Source organism: Ursus americanus, chromosome 17 (genome assembly GCF_024610735.1).
Source record: "Ursus americanus isolate L20-20 chromosome 17, mUrsAme1.1.p, whole genome shotgun sequence".
Lineage (NCBI taxonomy): Eukaryota > Metazoa > Chordata > Mammalia > Carnivora > Ursidae > Ursus > Ursus americanus.
The window spans coordinates 33,115,917-33,141,797 of NC_142143.1; the positions used below are offsets into that span (position 1 = coordinate 33,115,917).

General features: G+C 35.3%; 1 protein-coding gene across 1 annotated transcript in view; it reads left to right on the top strand.

Moving 5' to 3' along the window:
* Positions 1–25,881, top strand: part of SLC6A15 (solute carrier family 6 member 15) — a 41,339-nt gene that overhangs the window by 4,849 nt on the left and 10,609 nt on the right. Inside the window, exons 2-7 of the mRNA XM_045779758.2 lie at positions 13,676–14,143; positions 18,524–18,681; positions 19,044–19,170; positions 20,683–20,864; positions 22,148–22,258; positions 25,630–25,871. Of these exons, the coding sequence (XP_045635714.1) occupies positions 13,855–14,143; positions 18,524–18,681; positions 19,044–19,170; positions 20,683–20,864; positions 22,148–22,258; positions 25,630–25,871 (1,109 nt within the window). The 5' untranslated portion in view covers positions 13,676–13,854. The remainder of the gene's footprint in view (positions 1–13,675; positions 14,144–18,523; positions 18,682–19,043; positions 19,171–20,682; positions 20,865–22,147; positions 22,259–25,629; positions 25,872–25,881) is intronic.

Sequence of the window (25,881 nt, forward strand, 5' to 3'; positions counted from 1 at the left end):
ATATTTTAGTCATTTTGAGAGGTATGCGGTGACATCTCATTGTAGTTTTAATTAACATTTCCTTTATGGCTAATAATGTTGAACCACATTTCATGTGCTCATTTGCCATCCAGACATCATCGTCAGTGAAGCGTCCCTGTTTATTTTTTACCCATTTTAAAATTATTTTTAATTGTTGAGTTTTATGAATTTTTATAGATCTTAAATACCTGCCCTTCCCCAGATATGTGGTCTGCAAATACTTTTCTTCCAGTCTTATTCTTTTGTCCTCTTAATAGGTTCTTTCACAAAGCAAATGTTTTTAATTTTGAAGTTCAATTTACTAAATTTTGCTTTTGATGTTGTGTCTACGAACTCTTTGCTTAGCTCTAGATTGCAAAGATTTTCTCCAATGATTTATTTTTGAAAGTTTTATAGTTTTATATTTTACCTTTAAGTCCATGATCCACTTTGAGTTAAGCGTTGTATAACGTATGAGAGTTATTATTTATCTTTGCCTAGAGATAACCAGTTATTCCAGAACCATTTGTTGAAAGGGCTGTCATTCTTTCTCCATTGAAATTACGTTTGCACCTTTGTCAAAAATCAGTTGGGTATATTTTTGTGGGTCTATTTATGAGTATTCTCTTCTGTTTAATTGATGTGTGTGTCTATCCTTCTCCTAAGGTCACACAGTCTTCATTACTCTAGGTATAAAATAAATCTTAAAATCAGGTAGAATTATTCCTCTCACGTGATTCTTCCTTCCTAAGTTGTTGTAGGTATTTTAGTTTTCTGCCTCTTTATATAAATTTTAGAATAATTTTATCTATAAATTTTTTTCTGGGATTTTATAGGAATTGCATTAAACTTGTATATCAGTTTAGGGAGAATTTACATATTTACTGTGTTCATCTTCCAAAACATGAACATTGTAGTTACGTCTGTTTATGCGTTTAGATCTTTTTGGTAGTCTTCATCAGCACTTGGTAGTGTTCAGCATAAAAGTACTGTCCATGTTTTGTAGATTTCTTGGGATTTTTCAACATAGACAACCAGAATGTCTGCAAATATGGAAAATTTTCTTTCTTTTTTTCCAATCTATATGCCTTATATTTCCTTTTCTTTCCTTATTGTACTAGCTAGAACTTTCAGTACTCTGCCCACTCTCTTAGAAGTATGAGAGGAGGCATTCTTGTTTCTGATCTTAAGGCAAAAGCATTCAGTCTTTCATTGGTAAGTATACCAAAACTGTATGTTTTTTGCAGATGATTTTTATCAAATTGAGGAAATTTCCTTATATTCCTAGTTGGGGTTTTTTTTTGATAATTTTTAAATTACAAATGGATATTGAATTTTGTCAAATGCCTTTTCTGTATCAGTCAGTATAGTCATGATTTTTTTCTTTAGCCTGTTTTGGTATATTACATTATTGATTTTGAATACTGAACCACCTAGTATACCTAGAATAAAGCCCATTTGGTCATGGAATATAACTCTTATTATATATTGCTGAGTTCTGTTTTCTGATACTGTGTTGAGGAATTTTGTGTCCATATTCATGAGGGATATAGATTTATAGTTTTTTGTATTGTTTTTCTTCTGGTACTGTCTTCAGAGTATCAGAGTAATACTAGCTTCATAAAATGAATGTGCAGTGTTCCATTATCTTCTACTGTCTAGAAGAGATTGTGCAGAGTTGGTGTTAATTCTTCTTTAAATGTTTAATAAGATTCCCTAGTGAAACCAACTAGAGATTTCTTTTGTGAGAATTTTAAATTATGTGCGTATACGTTCTTTAACAGATATAGAGATATTACATGATCTGTTTGATATTGGGTAAGTTGTGGTAGTTTGTGTTTTTCGAGGAATTTGTCCATTTCATCTAAGTTGTTAATTTTTGTGTGTAGAGTTTATTCCCTTATGATCATTTTGATGTCTGTAAGTTTTGTTGTGATAATCCCTGTTGCATTTCTGATATACAGATGCCTTAAATATAAGACCGACCACATGGAACTTTACAAAAGAATCAAGGTTAATATTTCTCTTGTGGTTAAAAGAAAATCACTGCATGGATTTAAAAACCTGAACCACACCCTTTTTACACAGGTCTAGGCCCCTTGTGAACAGTTCCTTGGACAATATTTTAAATTTCAGTAGAGTTAAATATTTATACTTTCAGTTAAATTCAATGAATATTCAATTTGTCTCCCCAATAGGCAAATGCTTCAGTTATCTATTGCTACGTAACAAATCCTCCCGCCACCATTTTTTTTCCCCAGTAGGTTCAAAACAGTGGTTTATTGAGCCCTCCGTTGCCTTTCTGGTATTGTAATAATTTAAAACAATAATGAATTATCATTTCTTATTATTCTGTGTGTTGGCTGGGCTCAGCTTGATACCATATGTTTCAGTTGGTATGTGTTAGCAGTTGGGCTGGGACTAGAATGTGGGTGCCTTTGTTCTTGTGCCTAAGGCTTAAGTCACTGAGGCTCGCTCTCTCTCCATGTGAGATTTCTAGCAGGGCAGATGGACTTTTATATATACACGGTCTGAATTCCAAAAGAGTGAAAGCAGAAACTGCCAGGCTTCTTCAGGCCTAGCTTCGGAACGTGCAGTGTCAGTTCTGCCTCCTACTGGTCAAAGCAAGCTCTCCTACTCCCAGAATTCAAATTCAAGCTCAAGTACAGCACAGAATTAAGAGAAGAGGAAATAGATTCCACTTCCTGATGGAACGAGTAACAGACAGATACAGCATTGGGAGGAATGGTAAACCCTCTCTTTGCAAGCAGTCTACCATGGGAAATAATTAAGAAAGGTCATACTTGACATTTTATGATGATAATGAATAAAACATGTCAATTGCCTCCAAATTCATTTTTCCTGACATGATAATATAAATATATAAATAAATGTAATATAATATTATACACCTGTTTTAGGAGCTAATAACAGCTCCTAAAATATGTCTACCTACTAATTCTTGGTATTTGTGAATGTTACCTTATTTGGAAAAAGAGTCTTGGCAGACATAATCCTCTGATGAAAAGAGTATCCTGATATGTCCAGATGGGCCCTATATGCCATCACAGTGTCGTTATATGAAACAGTCAAAAGGAGATCAGACACACACAGAGGAGGAGGAGGCAGTGTGAGTGCGGAGGTTGAGATGGGAGGGATGAGGCTATAAGTGAAGGGATGCTGGCAGCCTCCAGAACCTAGAAACTCAAGGAACAGACTGTCCCCTGGGTCCTCTTGAGGGAGGGACCTGCCCATACCTTGATTTTGGATCTCTGGTTTCCAGAGCCTTGAATGAATTTATTTATGCTATTTGAAGCCACTAAATTTGAAAGAATTTGTTACAGAATTCTTAGGAAATGAATACAGTGTCTAAATCTGAGGTGTTCTTAATATAGTAACAAAATTTTAAGTATTTAAAATAATTTTTGTGGGGCGCCTGGGTGGCTCAGTCGTTAAGCATCTGCCTTCGGTTCAGGGTGTGATCCTGGCGTTCTGGGATCGAGCCCCACATCAGGCTCCTCTGCTAGGAGCCTGCTTCTTCCTCTCCCATTCCCCCTGCTTGTCTCTCTCCCACTGGCTGTCTCTGTGTCAAATAAATAAATAAAATCTTAAAAAAAAAGAATTTTTGTCTATTTTCAAAATGTTTAAAAGGCTTATTGAAATGCTTTGTTAAGATTTGAAATCTGTCCTTGGTTCATAGGAGTCAACAGAAAATACATTTCAATTAATGGAAATTACTTTATAATTATAATTTTGAAATAATTGCAAGCTCACAGGAAGGTACAAAGGGAGGTTCTGTGCACCCTTCCCCTAGCCTCTCTCATTTTACAATCTAGTATAGATGTACAGTACAAAACCAGCATTGGTGTGATCCATAGAGTTTTTCAGATTGTGCCGTCATCTTCTCTGCCTGTGTGTGTGTGTATATGTGTATAGTTCTTCGAAGTTTTATCTTATGTGAAGCTTCATGTAATCCTTAACCATAATGAAGATACTAAACTGAATCATCTCACAGGATTCCCTTGTCCTTTATAGCACACCCACCTGCCCTTCCCTACCCTCACTCCTAGCAACCACTGTTCTATGGTTCATCTCTATCACTTTGTTATTTCACAGAAGTTATATAAATGGAATTATGCAATATGTATCCTTTTGAAATTGGCTTTTTTCCACATGCAGCATCATTGCCTTGAGGTTCATCCAAGTTACTGCATGTATCAATAATTCTTTCCTTTTTTATTGATGATATGGCAAGATATGGATGTGTTACAACTTGTTTTACCATTCACCCACGGAAAGACATTCAGTTTGGGGCTATTATAAGTAAAGTTGATATGAACATTTATGTACAAGTTCCTGCTTGAAAATAAGTATTTCTCTGGGATAAATGTCTAAGAGTGCAAATTGGTGGTCGGTGTGGTAACTCTATTATTAGTGCTAAAAGGAACTACCAGCTATTTTTTTTTAGAATGGCTGTACTATTTTATATTTCTATCAGCAATATATGATTGATCTAGTTTCTTTGCATCCTCACCAACTTTTGGTGTCTTTACTTTTTTAAATTTGTTTTTAATTCTGGCCATCCTCATAGGTATGTTACAGTCCACATTTTTGGGCAAAATACATTGAAGTGTAAGTTGAGTCTTTGTATTTGCCATTTGTAAAAAAAAATGTTTCTTTTTGACTGGCTCTGATTTTTGTTATTTTTTCACTTAATGCAAGCATTTTATGTAAAGGGGATATAATTTGCAAGAGAAATATTCAGGTTGAACTCTATATTGTTGAAAATTTTTGTATTATTTGTCAAGGTCATTATTTCGGTATGTTCTAGAATCCCTTATCTTTTTCTTCTTGCAATTATTCCATAACTATAAACTTCTCAAGATGTGTCATTTTTTCTTGGGTGTTGCAATATGGTTTAACATTTTGTTTTTATTCAGATAGCCTTTACTTTTTACCCTGTATGTTAGAATTAGAAAAATGTATTTCATTTGAATCCACAATAAAGTTCAGATTCACTGTTCATAATTGGTTGATATTTAAAGAAAATTTTGCTCAGTAAAATTTGTAATTGTCCAAGTCAGGGAGGTCATTTGCTGTTCTAGTTCTTTATTATAGAATATTTAAACTTCTGGTGAGTGCCAGTAATTAGCCAGTGCAGGCATGTCTCTAGGATGCAAGTGCCTGCCTGTTATTTTAGGTCTTTGCATATTTTCACTGGAAATGTTAATTAGAATTTAATACAGTTTCAAAAGAGGTTGTAACAATAGTTTAAGAGCTAAAACGTCTTGAAAGATAGAGTAAGACTTGCATAATATTTTGAATTAATTACATAGTGAAAATATTAGCAAGACAAAGACAAAAGCAGAGAAAACACCTATTGTCAATATCAGGAATAAAAAATGTGATATGAATACAAATCCTACAACTGTTAAAAAAAACCTACAGAATATTATGAATCACTTTCTACAAACAAATTTGACAATTTAAATGAAATGGACAAATTCCTTGAAAAACACAACTTACCAAAACCTAATACAAGAAAAAGAAAATCTTGGTAGCTGTATATCAATGAAACAAATTGAATGTTTTTGATAAATTGAATTTTTAATTAAACATATTCTCTGAAAGAAAATTCCAGGCCCAGATGGCTTTATTGGTCAGTGCTGCCAAACATTTAAGGAAGAGATGAAACTAATTCTACATATATTTTCTCAGAAAATAAATGAGAGACTGTTTTAAAATTCTATGTATGAGTCCAGCAAAACTAGAGAAGTGAAATATAAGAAAAAATTATATATCCATCTTCCCATGAATATTGTTGAAAAATCCTTACCAAAATATTAGCAAATTGATTCCAGTGATATATTAAAAAGGTAATACATCTTGACCAGTGACGTTTATCTCATAATGAAAGACTAGTCTAAAATACAAAACCAATTGATGTTATATTATATATTAGTAGACTAAGAAGTTATATGATTATCTTAATAAAGGTAGGAAATTATGTGTCAAAATTCAACAGTCGATCACGATTTAAAAAAAAAAGACCCTCACTGAACGAGAAATAAAAAGAAACTTCCCTAAAATGACAAAAGGCATCTATGAAAAAAATCCATAGCTAACATTGTCCTTAGTAAAATATTTAATACTTTCCCATTAGCATTGCGGCATAGATGAAGATGTCTGTTCTTAACACTTCTGTTCAAAATTTTAGTGGATGTCCAAGCCAGTACGGTAAGTCAAGAAAAAGAAATTAAAGGTAAACAATTAGAGAAAGCTTAAACTATCCTTATTTACCTTTGACATACTGTGTGTATAAAAATCTTAAGGACCCTAAAACAACATGAGCTTCAATTAGTATTGTTGCAGGATAGGAAGCTTGTATTAAAAATCAACTTTTTTCCAGAGACAATTTAAAGAAGATACCAAGTTCATAGAATGGAAACCTCAAAGTTTTAAGATGTCAGTGCTTCCTAAATAGTGTTGTAGAATCAATATAATCCCAGTCAGAATTCTAGCAGGCCTGGGTTTTGGGGGTAGAAATTAAACTAGGGACACTTGGGTGGCTCAGTTGGTTAAGTGTCTGCTTTCAGCTTAAGTCATGATCCCAGGGTCCTGGGATCAAGCCCATTCACTGGGGAGTCTGCTTCTCCCTCTGCCCCTCCTCCTGCTCATGCTTTCTTTCTCTCTCTCTTTCTTTTTCTCTCTTAAATAAGTAAATAAAATTTAAAAAATTAAAAAGAGAAATTAACAAACTGACTTCAAAATTTATGTGGAAAGGCAAGGAAAAAAATCTCGGAAAAGTAAAAAAACATTAAAAATGGTTAGGGTTGAGAAGCACTGAGTTAGAAATTTATTATGTTGATTTAAAAATGTTTTGAATCTAGTTTAAAGTGCTTTAAAATAGATTTTTTCCTGAAAACTTGCATATGTAGATAATTATAGCAATACAAAAATGGGAAAATGAGAAAAATGTTAAATATAAGTCCAAATTAAGTAATGTAATGTACCCAACATTTTTTATATATGTTAAGTCCTTACACAGTAGATAAGTGGAAAGACACCAATTGTTTTAAATTTATAATAACTGTATTCTTTAGGGTTCTTTGTTTGCAAGCTGTAGAAACTTGTCCTGGCTAAGAGGCAAAAATAAAATAAAATGAAGAAATATTGGCAAGGATCGGGGACTCAAAGGAACAATGGGGTGCTTGGCAATGAGATGGAAAAGGGCAAGAATGAAAATAGTTCTTAAAACTAGGAACCAGAATCCATGACTACAGTAGTAGTTACAGCTGGGCACAATGCCTTTGGAATTGAGTGAGATGCCAACCTTTTGATCTCTTTGTTCCTGTCCTCAAGATTCAGAATCCAGGGAGGGGAATTCTAACTGGACAATTGTATGTAGAAGATTATTTTCAAAGGTGGTGGCAATGTTTTAATCTTCTCTCTACTCATACCTTTTGCAATTTGACTTTGTTGCTCCTTCCATCAAAAGGTGGCGTTTATCCTCTCAAATCAGTCTGGACTTAGCTGCGGGACTTGCTTTGGCCAGTAAAACATTAGCAAATGCTACACAGAGGCTTTACTAGCACTTGCATGTTGGGCTTACTTCTTTTGGCTTAGAGTTGGAACTCTGAGCTTATGTCAACAAGTTGAAGCTAGCATTTTGGAGAGACTGCCTATGGGAGAATCAAAGTGCTCTGGCTGATAGGGTGCCTCCTGCCAGAACATGAGCAAGACCATCTTAGCCCATCCTTACCCACTTGAGTTGATAGATGACTGTAATGGGGAAGTGACCTGAGTCAAGACCAGCAAAACATATGAACGTCTAAGCCTAGTGCAAATTGCAAACCCACAGAATCATAAGCAAATAAAACATTCGTTTGTTAAGCCACTAAGTTTTGAGGTAACTTGTTATGCAGCAATAGAAAACTTGTATTAGAAAAAAAAGTGATGTTAGGGGCCCCTGGGTGGCTCAGTCAGTCAAGTGTCTGCCTTCAGCTCAGGTCATGATCTCAGGGTCCTGGGATCAAGCCCTGCATTGGGCTCTCTGCTCAGCGGGGAGTCTGCCTCTCCCTCTCCATCTGCCTCTCCACCTGCTCATGCTCTCTCTCAAAGAAATAAATAAAATCTTTTTAAAAAGTGCTGTTAAAGCAATTTAAACATATAGCATTGGCTCTAGACCTACACTATCCTTAATAATTTGCAATAAACCAGTTGTAACAGAATACAACTATAAGAGGGATAATAATCATAATAACAAAAGAAGACATATATTGAGTTCTGTCAATGCTGGTATTTATCCAAGGACTTTATTATTAGGTAACAAAGTAACTTAGCCAAGGTCATAAAACCATAAGTGATAGAGCTAGGATTTGAACTCAGTCTGTTTCTAGAAACTAGATATGTGTTTGGCATCAATACATGTCTCTTCCCAGCAAGAAATACTAATTTCTACAAGATCTCATTAAAAGTAAATAAGAAAGATTATATGAAAACATGAAGAGGTTGGGGTCATTATCCTTTTTTCCACTATGAGTTTTATATTTAGACGGTATCCTAAATTGCTCCCGGATACGAAAGATGAGGACGTTCTCATACTTTTATTTCTATCTTCTTCCATTTCAGTTCCTGATTTTGTTAGTTAGTTCACTTTTTGAATTTTAATTTTCCCCTTTAACATAATTCATATAGATTTTAAAGCTTATTCCCTGTCTAAATTAATGTTCCTTCTATCCTCCTATCCTTTAACATGGCTTCTCTGTTACTGAAGTCTTTACTTTGTTTTCTCTTTTGGTTGGCCAAATTTCATGATCATGTAACCTGTTCCTCTCCCTCCCCAGTAGGGATCATCAGATCTCTTACAGACAAGAATATTTGCCTGTGGCCTTTATAATTGGAATACAAAATAATAGAATAAAAATTGGAGATTGAGTATTTTCCCTTGTAGTTTTTTTAGAGGCTATTAAACATCCTGAGAAGTCCTTTTCTTTCGCCTTTCTACTTCTGCTTGAAATCCCTAGGAATCTGTATCCCAGTATTTTTCAGTATGGACCCTCTGTATTATTATTATTATTTGAAAATATGAATCTAGGCAAAACTTCTATTAATTTCTCTTTCAGAATTTTGTTTTATATTAATTCTATTTTCTTGCCTTCCTTTCAGAGGCTGCATAAAGCCAAAAGTAAAGATATAAATTTAGCTTCTGAATGGATTTGTAAAAAACAATTTTAAGTTTGTTGGATCACCTCTCTCTGACTTCTGTTTCCATTAGCTTTTTCTCTGAATTACTTTAAGATATTTGATTCTTTTCATTCATTTTTTTAAAAGATTTTATTTATTTATTTGACAGAGAGAGACACAGCCAGTGAGAGAGGGAACACAAGCAGGGGGAGTGGGAGAGGAAGAAGCAGGCTCCCAGTGGAGCAGGGAGCCCGATGCAGGGCTCGATCCCAGGACCCTGGGATCACGCCCTGGGCCAAAGGCAGACGCTTAACAACTGAGCCATCCAGGTGCCCCTCTTTTCATTCTTTTTGAGAATTTTCCCGAAGCCTGTTCTCCATGTCCATGGATGTACTTGTAGAGCCTCTATTTGTTTCTAATGTGCCCTTTATTCCTGTCCTGAATTTTCCCCTTTCTTATCTGTATTCGTCCACTTAACTTTTTTCTTCTCATTCATTTTTTATATCTTTTCTTTTGAGTTTTTTTTTTTAAGGGGACTACTTTATCTTTATGTTATTGTATTCCTGAGTTTTCTTAAATAAGTAATCTACTTGAACCTCTAGAGCTATTTTCTACATTTGTCTTCTGCTTATGTTTCTTCCCCTCTCAACTACTACCACTCCATCTCCCTGGTTCTATATAAAACCCTATCATTCTTAGTAATTTTCTTTAAATGGGTAGAGTTCTATCTTGTCATTTGATAAAGAAATTAGTGAAATCTGTGAAAATGGAGCCTAGATCAAGTGGTCTGAGGAACTCCACATCTTCAGTTCAGATTTATTCTCTGGAACAGGGGTTGTCAACAGTGGTTTTTTTTTTTTTTTTCCCATACAATCAGTAAATATTTTAGGCTTTGCAGTCTGTACAAAGTGGCTCTGCTATTGCACCACAAAATTAGCTATAGAAAATATGTAAATGTGTGGGCATGGCTATGTTCCAATAGAATTTTATTCTTAAAATCACACAATGGGTTGTATTTAACCCATAGGCAATATTTTGTTGACCCTTGATCTTGAATATCTGTTGCTCAGGGGTAGACAGGAGGCCTTTACAGGTAATGATGTAGGCAGCTAACGCAACTCCTAGGTACAGATGAAGGGCAAGAGACGATAGCTTGTTTCTGTCGCAGGAGTGGTTGCTGCTAACTTGGCTGTGCAGTTACCTGAAACTGATAACCCTACTGCGCGTGACCTGTAGAGTACTGATACTCTTTGACCTTCCACCTCACTTTCTTCCTGGACATTCTTGCTTCATTTCTTGTTTTCCCAGACGTAGCAATGATCAATATGCTTTTGGCAATAGTCAACCTCACTTTTTATTCTCTTTTTAATCTATGTTTATAGTCTACTTTTATGAATTAAGTTCTTCAAGTAAGCTTTTGGCATCATAAAAAATGTCATCTTTCAGAAAAGTTGGGTCTTGAAGATGTGATATTAATTTGGTTTCCAAATTGTTGTCTTATATACTACGTTTTTACAAATCCATTCAGAAACTCAGTTTATATCTTTACTTTTGGCTTTATGCAGCCTCTGAAAGTAGGTCTCTGACTCAATAAGTATACGGCCTTAGGATAAAAAAACAAAAACAAAAACAAAAACCCCCCAACCAACCAAACGTGTAATAGTGCACAGTTCTTGTGGATATCATACAGTATTATTCTGTCCTACTCTTTGGGGCTCATTCGTATGACAGACAAGTTTAAACCTTGAGGAAATGAGATGAGTGAGATAAAGTCATTTTCCAGGCAGAGCTTATGGCCTAGTGAAGAAGAAGAGCTCTAAATAAATGAACAACATATTTAGCATCCTTTTTTAATATGTTTAATTTTATAAAGGTTGCCTAGGATTTTTGTATTATATAATCTGTATATATAGATATGTTTTATATATGAGATATATTTCAGGCATTTATATCATTGTATTTAAATTTTGTTTACATTTGACATTGATTTTTTTTTCCCATGGAAAATATGAACTTTGGGTACTTTGATAAAAACTTATTTTTTTTCAGGATTTATTTATTTATTTGAGAGAGAAAACGAGTGCAGGGGGGAGGGGCAGCGGGAGTCTTAAGCAGACTGTGCGTAGAGCACAGAGCCCCATGTGGGGCTCAGTCTCGTGACCCTGAGATCATGACCTGAGCCAAAACCAAGAGTTGGACACTTAACTGACTGCATTATCCAGACACCCCAGTCTGACAGAAACTTTTAATTGTAAACTTTGCCAAAGGGTATCATACGTACATTTGTATGATTGCTCATTAAATATGTAAGAAACCATTCAGCAGTGTCCAAAGTTGTTTTTCATTTTGACTTGTTTGTGTACTTTTTTCTGCAAAGACTAGATATTTACAGAGGAGGTACTACAATTTCTAAGATAATTTGGGGGAGGCTCATGAGTAACCCTCTTTTAATTTTTTTCTTTCTGAAATCGTGTGTATTTTTACTATAATAGTATTTCTAAACTTTGATACATTCCTTACCTTTCTATTTGTATGGAAAAAACAAAAAGAATAGCTAACAACCTTAGCTTATTGAGGAAACTAAGGTTAAGAATGATACAAGTACTAGAAGTTATACAAGTAATGAATAAAAGAACTAGGACGCAGCTCCAAGTTTGTCAGATTAAAACCAATGCTCTTATCTATGTATCAGTTAAATTACTGTGTCAGCAACTTACCTTTAGATAATTCAAGTGCAGATCTTTACATAATTCATGTCTCACAAATCACAGTTTCCTATATGTCAGGTTGTTTTCTTACAGTAAAAACTATTTGGAAAATTCACTTATTTCAGTTTTTCAATGGTTGTATTTATTCATTTACTCAACTAGTATTTACTGAGTTCTCAGGGAAAAGAAAACAAATTAAACAGACGTAATCCCTAAACTCTTGAAACTATTTAAACACCAAAAACTTGGTGATCTCTTTACATTAGTCACTATGAGAAGTTGTTCAATTATTCTAGAGATGTGTCTGTTATTTAAATATCTTGCAATGCTACTTTTTCAGAATTTCCTTCACAGCCTAACTCTTAATCTTCACCAAATCCAAAATGAGGTTTTGCTATCAGGGTATATATTTTAATTTGGAAACAACTAAACACCTCCAAACCTAAAGGGAACAAATAAGTTACATAGTCAAATTAATGAATTCCTTTTTTCTTTTTCATTGAGTTACCCAGCACCCTGTCTTGTTCATTAAGATGATTATGAATTAAAGTATGATGGGCTATTTCTCTGACTATGAATGTAAAATAACAGTTCTATCAAAGAATTCCACTTTTTTCTAGCAATAAATGACAGAATTCTTGGGATATTATTTCTAAAGCTCCCAACCCAGCTTTGAAGAGAAACATTTATATGTTCAATCACTTTTTAAAATAGACAGTGTCATTGGTTTGTAGACATACCCTGTACACTTACTTGGTCTGTATTTGAACAGATAAAAGGATATGAGATATAACATAGAAAGAAATAAAGGGAAAAATGCCAAAGTGGTGGCAGTGTGTTTTCATGTGAGAGAATGTTTACACAAATACGGGCGCCTGGGTGGCTCAGTCGTTAAGCGTCTGCCTTAGGCTCAGGTCATGATCCCAGAGTCCTGGGATCAAGGTATCGAGCCCTGCGTTGGTCTCCCTGCTCAGCAGGAAGCCTGCTTCTCCCAGTCCCACTCCCCCTGCTTGTGTTCCCTCTCTTGCTGTCTCTCTCTGTCAAATAAATAAAGTCTTAAAAAAAAAAGAATGTTTACACAAATAATAATTGTTACCACCTCCCGCATCTTTTCTATGCTGTTCCTTATGTTTGGTGTGGCCTCACTCCATCCCTGCCCAACCGTAATGCCACTTTTATCCAACATTCCTGATCTCTCCTATTGTAATGATGTTGGGTCATATAAATTAGTGTAATTATTTGGGGGGTGCCTTTCTATTAGATATAAGCTCCCTTAAAGCAGATATCATACGATTCATTACTGGTAAATCTCTGAATTTTATCCATATTACAATTAATATCAAGTGAGTGAATGGTGAGTATGTGAACAGAAGAGATTCTGTGTAAGACAAATTTACAGGATGGCATGCAATTGTATACGTAATTCTATAAGGAATAAAATACGGGATGTGTTTTAGTCAGGTCAAAAGGAAGAATTAAGAAAAAGAATCAGAAAACTTTAATTACTAACAAATAGCATATAGTATGGATTGGAGTGTACCTGAGATCAAATTAGATTTATGCAAGGGGGAAGACATTAGTTCAAGTGTGTCTGAAGCGTATGTGTACTTTACACTTTTTACACTTCTGGGCATATTAAGCTCTGAAGGGCCAAGAACAATCAGATGTCTTACACTCTGTAGAAAGAGTTTTTATCATAAAAATTAATAATAAAGAGTTTTCAATATTTTAAGTATTTTTCCTCATTAAATATTATTGTTTTTCAACTTAAAATTTTGCAGGTACCCATAGGATATTGGACATACAGATCCAGGATTCATTAAGACTCTGTCACCTTGAAGCAAGGATTTATTTGATACCCTCCTCCATCCTTTATTCATATCCATTAACATATTTCAAAAAAGAATTAACACATTTACTATAAGGGAATTTTAAAAAATAGTACTACCCACGCTTTCCAATGCCGAAGAATAGCAAGGTGGTAAAAAGAGAATTAGACGATGAAGTTATTGAGTCTGTCAAAGACCTTCTTTCCAATGAAGACTCAGCTGATGATGCTTTTAAGAAGAGTGAACTGATTGTTGATGTTCAGGAAGAGAAAGATATAGATGTTGAAGAAGAATCCGAAGTCGAAGATGAAAGACCAGCTTGGAACAGTAAGCTACAATACATCTTGGCCCAAGTTGGGTTTTCTGTAGGTTTAGGAAATGTGTGGCGATTCCCATACCTATGTCAGAAGAATGGAGGCGGTAAGTTTTGGGTTTTGTTTGTTTTTTGTTCCTGTTGTTAAGTGATACATTGCTGAGCAAATCGTAATTCACTGTCTCAAACAGCTCATGATGTTGCTGCAGCCTCATTATTTCAGAAACTATGAATTCCGTTGTAAAGCCAGGGAGACTCCTTTGTTGGACGTGAGCTCAACTCTGTTTTCAGATTAGGTTTCCATAGGAGCAGATGGCTTGTTATGAATACTGAAAGATTTCTTAAGGGTAATAGATTCTCAGATTCTTTCTGTGGATGCTATTAAACATTGCTAAATTACTGACCTTTCCAACAAACGTTAGAGGCGTCCATTGTGCCTGTCAGTTATTCTATTTGGCAAAAAACCTGAAGTTTCTGATGTAGGAAGGACTGGTGAAAGAAGTCAGAAAGAATGTTCTCTCCACAATTTATTAATGCTGAATTTTAAATTATTTCACTTATTACATATAATTTAGAATAATGATGGTGTTCAAATGCTGACCAGAACTTTGTAGATCCCAGGAGAAGGGATTTAACCAGGTAATTGATGTAACGCCAGACATTCTTCATCCTTACATATCATATATATTTGGTTTATAATGCTACAGTATTTGGGGACAATGTTTAGTTTCAGAGAAAACTTCAAAGAAATTAGCATCCTTAATTTAATTGTATTTGTTTTAAAGATTTTGTTTATCTATTTGAGGGAGAGAGAGAAAGCACGAGTGAGCAAGGTGGTGGGGCTGAGGGAGAGGGAGAAGCAGGCTCCCCAGAGGGCAGGGAGCCCAACTCCATGTGGATCCCAGGACCCTGGGATCATGACGTGAGCCAAAGGCAGATGCTTAACCAACTGAGCCACCCAGGCACCCCCATCCTTAATTTTAAACAAAAATATCTCCCATCAACATAACATTCTAGTTTTTTGTATTTTTGCATATAATCAGTAAAGGTTGTTCAGCAAAAATTATCTTAAAAACCAATAAAGAAGCGTAGACAAAGGAATGGCTTGTTCATGTACGATACAAGCTCTATAGTACACCAAGTCAAGTTAACTAACACTTGGGTGGAAACTTTGTCATCTATATACATGGAAACTATTAAAATAAATGTGGTTAAAAACTAAATGTTATATTAACTGCATTTCAGCACACAACGGTTAGAAAGAACATTTTGGTATTTGATTCCAGTTTGTGATACTTTTGTTGACTGGGCCAAAAATAATGGTTTTATATTTGATGTACAAATCAAATGAAATAATATAATCGTATATGAAATTTCTTTTTAGACTATAAGATAAAAAGCTAAGGTGTTCTGATGACAAAATATGTTAAAGATCTTGCTTAGTTAATTCAACTAGGCACAAAACAACAGGTTTGGCAAAAGTTGCCTGTTTGACAAATCTGCCTGAGAGGTGAGACTCAATACAGGACGTCTGTGATACACTACACGTCCCTCCACCGACACTGTAAGCTCCTTAGCTAGTCATGAACGCCACGCGTGAATTATTTATCTAATCAGCTATAAACAGCTACGTACTACCCTGCTTTTTGTTTCTCGTGAGCCATCCCATTTGCCAAGACTAGCAGAAGATGAATTCTGATTTGTAAGGCTTTCACCTTATGAGGCTTTCTGGCCACACTGTTAAGGAAGAAGGCTGTCTTGGCTGAAGTCAGGTTGCCATCCATTTAATACCATTTTTGTGTTGGCAGAGAACTCAAAGGATTTCATAGTTAGAAATTAGTTATTAGCAAAAATTGCTCTTCCTCATTTTCATATGTGGAAAGAGTCAAAATGCTCTTCCTACTATTGTTTCCTCTCTTCTAATCACAAATACTAGACAGGGATGTTATAAAATGCCAACGGACTTTATCGTTTCAAAATGGCTGTCAGGATACAAAAGGCTGTACCCAATATGCGGTAGAGCATTGAGCCTTCTGAGTATTTGAGTCGTGTTTTCTGGCTGTTCAGTCAGACAGACTCAGACCACCTGAATCTCACTCATTTGTCACTTGAGGCACTTCATGAATAATAGAACCAAAAAGTGATAGACCCAAAATAAGTTGATTTCTCTGAGGATATTGAAGTACAATGGTTAAACTTAATAAGTAGTGTAGTATAGGGGCGCCTGGGTGGCACAGCGGTTAAGCGTCTGCCTTCGGCTCAGGGCGTGATCCCGGCGTTACGGGATCGAGCCCCACATCAGGCTCCTCTGCTATGAGCCTGCTTCTTCCTCTCCCACTCCCCCTGCTTGTGTTCCCTCTCTCGCTGGCGGTCTCTATCTCCGTCGAATAAATAAATAAAATCTTTAAAAAAAAAAAAAGTAGTGTAATATAAAAGCTACCAGCTCAGGTTTTGAAGTCAGTTTAGCGTTGAAGCCTGGCTCTTTCCCACACTGGCCATGTCACTTTTTACAAGTTAACTTACTTCTTATGGCTTAGTTCCCACACCTGTAAAATGATAATAATGGTACTTATCCCATTGGATTCTTGTAAGGAATAAATGAATAACTACATGTAACATGCTTAGAAATGTGTGTTTTTATTTAGTTAGTTAATTTATTTAGTTATGACTATTTTTAATATGGGGGCTAACAGTAATTTGAGGTAGAAAAAAAAGCGAAGTGTCTAATAGCATGCCGTGCACACATAACTGAGGAAAGATTCCCAGTGGGTCCGGTTTTAATTCATTCTCTCTGTCTCTAGTCATTCATACATACATAAACTCATCCACATTCTGGGATTAGGTGCATGTGTTAAAACATACTTTCAGTCCTTTGGGAAACATTTTCAGGTCATTAAAGCCTGAATGTTTCCAATCATTGTGGAATTAGATATTTTATAATTCTGTTTTATGAGCTCATGCATCCAGGCTTTACATTACATACCCATCTGTAGAATCCACTCAAGTCCAAAAGGCTGCAAATCAGTCATAAGAAAGTAGAGATTTTCTATCGGCTACTATATTAGGGAAATTCTTGTATATGGTCATCGTTCAGAGATATACAGAGAAACTGAGATAAATAATTTTAAAAAGTAATGTTTACTCCTTCAACAGAATAACTACCAGAAAAACTTGAACAAGTTCCAAAATCTATTCAATACCATTAAATACTTTTTTTAACATGGGAAAACACAATAATGGCCTCTTATTTGAAAACGGCATCGACACCATCAATTTTGTGACTGACTTGACAGTCTCTGGTTGGACAAAGCTCCAGATAAGTAATTAGAATGTGGGAAGTCCATTCTAGAGGTTACTTAATGAATAATTTGCATATGTGTTCTTATATAGAAGTGAATACATTTCACATTTAACTTTATCCGTTAAGAGTGCCAATATTGACATTGTCAAGCTATTTTAAAATAACTAGTATATGTCTTAATTTGCCATTTGACTATAAGATAATTTTCTTAAGTATGAAAACCTTACTACACGGGTCATATATAGTTGCACGTGTATTTTGCAATAGGTATGAAATATCTTAGTTTCTCACTCACCCTCACTGCCCCTTCACAGAATTTTGGAAAATTAAAAAATTCCTTTTGGGGCACCTGGGTGGCTCAGTCAGTTAAGCTTCTGACTCTTGATTTTGGCTCAGGTCATGATCTCAGGGTCGTGAGATTGAGCCTCATGACAGGCTGTGCAGTGGGCATGGATTCTGTTTAAGATTCTCTCTCTCCTTCTCCCTCCGCCCGTCCCTACCCCTCAAACTGTGCACACATGCTCTCTCTTTCTCTTAAACACACACACACACACACACACACACACACACACACACATTATTCCTGAAACATACTTGTTAAATGAAGTATATATGGAAAAATGACATTTGTCTGAGTTAGAAGTTCTTTTTCTTTTCCTATTTTTTTTTTCTTTTTCAATCGAGGCAGCCATTTCTTCTCTCCCCTGTTGTTATTTAGGGAAAAAAGTCAACTTTAAAACTATAAAATCTCATTCATTCTAATTTACCTGATTTGGAATGCATGTATAGATGAGTTTGAATAATATTTAATAAATTACTTCATGAGCATTGTGTGAATAAGAATTCCAGGAGTTTGTGAAAACTACTTGAGAAAATAATTAATTTTAAGGCATCAATTTTTTTTATGGAAATGAAGTTGTTTTACCCTTTCAATAAAATGAAACTAAAACTTTATATTCTCACTTTTATCATAATTATTTTTTGTCAGAAACTCTTTGTAGCAGTCAAATTCAAGTTTCAAATACTAGAAAGTTTAATATGATGAAATTGCATTTTCTTTGAAGTCTTTTATAATTATACTATAAAGAAGTTCAAATATTGTCTTTTATGAGATACTCAAAATTAGTGTAGTCCCTACTGCGACTGTTGAAAATATAATCTATTTTATTTGTTCTTGTCTCTGTAGGTGCATATCTTTTGCCATATTTAATACTGCTTCTGGTAATAGGTATTCCCCTTTTTTTCCTGGAACTCTCTGTGGGTCAAAGAATTCGGCGAGGAAGCATTGGTGTATGGAATTACATAAGCCCTAAACTGGGTGGCATTGGATTTGCAAGTTGTGTAGTAAGTTTCCTGGTATGGTATATGTCATATAATTTTTACAGGGTTTGTAATTGTATAGTTTGCTCTTAAATGAAGCCTTTGAGTGTGTATTTCTATTCAGCTCTTTAATCACATTTTTAAAAAACGCCATTGGAGTTTGCACTAACACACTAACCAAGCTGTAAATATTCATACAGTTCCATCTTGATAATGCATATTCTTAAGATCTAAGAGAGACATCCTTTTAGAAAATATAATGTGTCTCAAATAAAAATGAAACGAGGAGGATTTTTAACATGTTAAGTGAGGTTTTATGCATTTCATCTCGTTGCAAAGGAAGGGTCCTGGGAGATGTAATGTAATCGTGCTATTTTGTTTTGCAGGTGTGCTTTTTTGTGGCTCTGTACTACAATGTCATCATTGGCTGGAGTTTGTTTTATTTTTCTCAGTCTTTTCAGCAACCTCTTCCTTGGGATCAATGTCCTTTGGTGAAAAATGCTTCACACACTTGTAAGACACGTATCATGTAGTGTTTTTCTTTTCTTTTTTTTTTTTAAAGATTTTATTTATTTATTCGACAGAGATAGAGACAGCCAGCGAGAGAGGGAACACAAGCAGGGGGAGTGGGAGAGGAAGAAGCAGGCTCATAGCGGAGGAGCCTGATGTGGGGCTCGATCCCATAACGCTGGGATCACGCCCTGAGCCGAAGGCAGACGCTTAACCGCTGTGCCACCCAGGCGCCCCTCATGTAGTGTTTTTCTATATAATGATCATAAAGTTGCTAAGGGCGTGAGGTTTTGAGATTTTTTTTTCCTTTTTTTAAGATAATGTGGAACAGTCTTTCAAAATTATCACGACAAGCTTCCGTCACTTTTAGAATTGGCACACTTAGAGCAAAGCCCGTTGGCACCATCTAATTTTACTAGGTCTTCCCGAGTTATTTTATCATGCCGCATGACATTGGGGTAAAATGTTACAACCGTTCAGTTGTTAACTTAGACAGTTTTTCATTTTGTACCCCTTTCTTGATGCCTTACATTTCCATTAAAATAAATAAAAAATAGCTTCTAGTTATAAAATAAGTAAGTCATGGAGATGCAAAGTACAGCATAAGGAAGACAGTAATACGGTAAGAATTGTGCGGTGACAGATGGTAACTACGCTACGGTGGTGAGCATCGGTCATGTACAGAATTGCAGAATCACTATATGGCACATCTGAAATGCATATAACATTGTATGTCAACTAAACTTCAGTAACACAAAATTTTTTTTTAAAAAGGACCTGCAAATAATCATAAAGGAGATAAAAAATAAAAATAACATAAAAAATAAGACAAAAATTATCTGTATCGAAGTAATTGTTTTTATGTCTTTAGTTCCCTTTCGTAGTTTTCCCATCATTTATTTTTAAATCCTAGTATATTAATAAAGGACAATTCCCTAGAGTAGTGATGTCCAGTAAATATGGAATGCAACTCACATAGGTGGTCTAAAATTTACTAGTAGTCACATTGAAACAGGTTAGAAGTAGGTGAAATATTTTTCCAAAATGTTAACATTTCAACAAATAATTAATATATGAATTATTAATGTAATATTTTACATTATTTTTCTTGTACTAAGTCTCTAAAATCTTCTTTGATTTTGTATTTACAGCACATGCCACTTTAGACTAGCTTCATTTCAAAAGTCACATATGACCAGCAGCTAGCGTATTTGACAGCTCTGTCGCAGGGAGTCAGTCAGATAATTCTGGGCATGAAAGGGGCTATAAACCTGTTGTGTTTTAATTACTTTGATAAAAAGCTTACATATTCCTGTTTCAGAAATGTGTAATAAAAAATATCAACAAGAATACGTGGCTGTGGATTTTTCACAATTTTTCACAGTGAGTTTTCACTGTGAATATAAATGCTTCTCTAGAATAGTAGTTAAGAACTGATTTACAGGCTTACTGGGAAAAAAAATGCCTCATTACTCTTCCAAGTCTGAAATAATTGCATTACCTTTCTTTCTACAGTTGTAGAGCCAGAATGTGAAAAAAGTTCCGCCACCACCTATTACTGGTACAGAGAAGCCCTGAACATTTCCAGTTCCATTTCTGCAAGTGGGGGCTTAAACTGGAAGATGACCATCTGCTTGCTGGCTGCCTGGGTTGTGGTTTGCTTGGCTATGATCAAAGGCATTCAGTCTTCTGGAAAAGTTAGTATGCTAGAGCCCCTTCTGCTTCTGCTAATCACCACTCCTGCGTGTGATGCCCACCTCAAGCTCCGCTGTAAATGCCTGTGGGCAAACAACAAGTACCATGTCATTCTAGGTAGTTACATAAAGATTGGCGAAAAGTGGTACTTTAAAAAATGTGTTTAAATTAAAGAAAGAGCATAGATAAAGATGGGTTTTATAGTGAAATCTAAAGTCACTTGTAATCTTATTTCATCAAGGAGATCTTTTGAAATTCTGTGTCTACCTGAAAGACCTTTATTTTTGCTATTCATGCCATTGATCCTCACGTTTCAGTTCACAGAGATGAAGGTGAGACAGAAATAACAGGGGAGCAAGTCCTACAGATCTGGGGGTGGAGCTCAGCGGGGGGGGGGTGGGCAGGGAGGCACTCTAATGTGAGGCTTTGCAAGTCAGAGAGAAGAATTCACATTTTATTGCAACTGTATTAAAAATCCCTGGAGTGCATTCAGTGGGAATAAGACAACCTGAGCGGTAGCCTGGAAACTAGGAGAATATTCACAGTAGGGCAGGACTACTTCCGGTTGTTGGACTTTAGCACCTTGATTTGCTGAGACAGAGACAGAGACAGGCGGAGAGACATCTTGGGGGGAAAGTCAGAAGTTCTTTTCTGGACCCGAAAAGTTTTAGAGACCCTTTAGGCTTCTACATGGAGATGTCAAAGAAGCAGTAAATGTCTGGTTAGGGCAATTGCTTTACTGCGATAAACATTCCACTTAACTTTAAGCATGAACACTTGTGAAGCAGAAAGTTAAACCTTGACATTGTTAATTATTCAGAGTCTTAGGAGACTTGACAGGAGCCCACTCTCCAGAAGATTTACAGAATTATAATGGAAATTTGATTAATCAGGAAAAAAAGGACTCTTTTTTGCTGTTGCTTGCTGTTACCTAAAACAATAGAAGTAGGAATTTGTTAGGGAGATAGTAGCCATTAATTTTTTTTCAATATTGTTTGTTTTGTGAACTTTAAGAAATAAACACTACTCAAGTTACATTATACCTGTGGACTATTTTAGAGGAGTTTAAGTAAGGGAGATTCCCTATTTCTCGTTCTATCTCATACAGGATCTTAAGTAAGTCACATTGCATTAAGACTAATAAGCCATTCTAATGTGATGGCTGTAAAAGTATTAATAGTACTATTAACCATGCTATAAAAAGTATCAAACAGAACACAAACTCTTAACTACAGAAATATAGTTTTAGTGTGTCTCACCTATATTTATTTATTTTTCTTTGTAGATCATGTATTTTAGTTCTCTTTTCCCATATGTGGTACTTATATGCTTCCTAATCAGAGCACTCCTTTTAAATGGTTCAATTGATGGCATCCGCCACATGTTTACCCCTAAGGTATGTACTGCATTTCTATTTAAGGCTTATGATCATAAAAGCATTATGTTTATTGTTCAGTTGTTCCCACAGTTAGATTTAAAGGATAATTGTCCTAACATATGTATGCTAGCCTTTTTAAATTACAGCTGTTATGTTAACCAGCTTAGGAAAGCCAGGGCTTTTAAATATCCATAATTATATCCATCTATTTCCAATTTTAAATGGCCCATTTTAGTTCTAGAATAAGTTCTATGTGAACTTCAAAAATTCCTTTTATAATAAATTAACTCCTAGTTTTTTACACTGATAAATTTTAGGACTTTTCCATCTTTTTAAAAAAGATTTTATGTATTTATTTATTTGAGAGAGAAGGAACACGAGCAGGGGGAGGGGCAGAGGGAGAGGGACAAGCCGACTCTATGCTGAGCGTGGAGCCTGCCATGAGGCTCAATCCCACCACCCTGAGATGATGACCTGAGCCAGAATCAAGAGTCAGGAGCCTGACCGACCGAGCCATCCAGGCCCCCAGGACTTTTCCATCTTTCCTCTACTTCCTTCTCTATGTTAGTGGTTCTTAACCTTTTGTAATTGACCCCTTTGAAAAAACGAATAACAAGATCTTCTTACCAGAGAAACATAATGAACATATTAATTTGTTTAATGTCTCAGAAGGTTGACAGATCACCTAAAGTCCATGAACCCAGGCTGAGAAGGCTTCTGTACTCTAAATCCTGTCTCAGAGAAAATCAATATTCTTGTTCTGAGGTTTTGTGCCTCCTAGAATAATATTTATAGTGGTGAGTTTGGGGAGTTTTGTAATGCGTATGCATTTCAGGAAAATTCTCATTAGGCTCCACAAAAGGCTGAGAACTTACGTTCTTTCATTCATCTTGGAGTTGAACTCAATGCGGGACACCTTGAACCTGCTTAATCAGTCCTTGTGAACTTGGGATAGTGATTTAGCAGGAAAAAAAAAAACCGCAAGTTTTGAAGTGTATATACATTTTAGTTATTCACTGAAGTTAACACCTCATTATTAGTTTGCTAACACTGTTATAGACAGACATGGAGTTATAAAGTTTGGAAATTGGTTCAGAAACTGGAAGTTATCTGAAGGGTGAATGTGCAGCCAGCAACATGCTGTGGGATTTGGGCAGAAATTAACTTCCCTGGAATTCTTTGTCACTCCTGGCAGCTGTCTTGATACTATGTAAAAGAGGCTGTGTTCTTTCGGTATCAGGTTTCCCCTTAGTACTCTCTAGTAGCAAAAATGCCACTGGTATCTGATTTTCTTGACTAATTCAAAAGTCCTGGTTAGCATTTAGAGTTGTAGGAACTCCTCAGTGAATAACTAGTTAAGATTTATAGATTTCAGCTGTATTAAAATTTAAATAGGCTTCAAATGGGCCATATTTACTGACCAAAAATGATATTTATATTGTAATATATAAAAAAAGGATTTCAGAGTTTAAAACAACCAACTTTTGTGTGAACTTCTGGAATATCACCTTATGTAAGTTGGCAACTGCTTGTGACATAATTCTAAATATTTGATTCAAATAGCTATCTTAGAATTCAACTACTTTGATATGACACTTTTACATGGCCCCATATTTAAAACTGGCATTATTGACATTTTAAACCGGGACTGGGAATCACTATTAAAATAGTTAGTTCTTTCGTTAGCTCACTTTTCATTGACTATCGATAAAATTCTGTTAGGTCACTGCAAGGTGTGATAGTTAATATAATAATGATAAGTTGTCAGTTACTTTTTAATTTACATTTTTTGTCCAAGGGAGAAAAGTAAAGCACACAAACTTCCCAAAACAGTGAATGGAGATTTAGTTCCTGAATTGGAAGTAAGCCAAGTAATGTCTTTAGTAAATGGGTGTTGCCTGCCATCTAGTGGGTAAAGTAGAGATAGACAGTTGAGTGTATTTGGGATCAGTATTAATGGTAGAATGGTAATGTAGCAAGGATCAACAAACAATATGCGTATTTCAGTTAAATCTTAATAAATTATAAATATAATCGTGATTATGTTTCATGACAATATTATATTCTATTTCAATAATAGTCACTAAAATTAAACAATAAATTGAACTGAAATTGAACCATAAATCCTAGTAACTAATAACTAAAATAACCAAATCCTAGTAACTAAAATTGAACAATAAAGCCTCATATTTGAGAAAATGTGCATTTTGGAATCTACTTTGGTTCATATTTCAGCTCTACCCCAGAACTGCTGTATAACCTTAGGCAGGTTACTTAACCTTCTTAAGATTCAGATAATAGTAGCAACAAATTTCGTGGATTGTTCTGAAGATTAAATGAGATAATCCATACAAAGTGCTTATCCGTGTTCCTACCAGTACAGTCCATATATGTCAACTATTACTGAGCACTGAGAGTGTGGTGCGGAATGTGATGGAGTGGCGTATGGCTTGTTACTCCCATCTTCAGTTGAAGACGCTGAAACTCAGGGAGGGCAACTACTTACTCCCAATTGCACTATTTTTAGATTATTAAATGGCAGAGTCGGGACCTGAGACTGTGGAATTCATCTTCCCAGCCACATTTGACATTGCTCCCAATGAAGGCAATTTCGCTGCAATAATAAAGAGATAAAACACCAATTTAAGCACTTGTGTTATTCAAACCTGTTTATTGACATCTGTGTCAGATATGGCTAATATTAATTGTTCCATTTAAAAGGTTTGGTTATATACAGTGATAACTCTCGAAGAGGTAAAGCTGAGTAACTTGAAATACATGTTCAGCACAGGTGCAGAACTTTAGAGCTTTGGCTCTGAAAGGGTCTGAGAGGTGATGTAGTTGAATTGCTTCAATTTTCAAAGAAAAGGCTTTCAGAAAACTATCGAAAGGAATGCATCATACATGCATGAATGTGCAAAGTACAAATAGTCATCTCTCCCAAACTTATAATCTGCTTATTATCTGCCTTGACTATTAGACTGCCACCAGAAAACACAAAACTTAGGGTATTAGTTAAATAATTAGATTTTATTGCTAATTAATTTATTTTGCTTTGGACAGAAAACAAAGACTTAAGTAGGAAATGATTGAAGACAGTTAATTTCAAATAGTACTTTTGATTTGTCTTAAAGAGAACTTAAAAAAATTTCTACAGAAGTAGAAAATCTCCATGTGAGTAAAATCTCCATGTACACAATTGTCTGTAGTTTTTCTTATTCCCATATTTGGTCTCACTACTAAGTGAAAACTTGGTTATTTCTACTAAGAACAGATTATTCCCCCAGTTTATATCATTCTGATCTATTTAAATAATAGAACTAATTCCATGTAGAGTATTCTGAAGTACTATTTTGCAGCTGACTTCTATTATGTTTAATTTTAAACAGCTTGAAATGATGCTGGAGCCCAAGGTCTGGAGAGAAGCTGCTACACAGGTGTTCTTTGCCTTAGGTCTGGGATTTGGTGGCGTCATTGCCTTTTCAAGCTACAACAAAAGAGACAACAACTGCCACTTTGATGCTGTCCTCGTGTCCTTCATTAATTTTTTTACATCTGTCCTGGCAACACTGGTGGTGTTTGCAGTGCTGGGCTTTAAAGCAAACGTCATAAATGAGAAATGCATAACAGAGTATGGATAT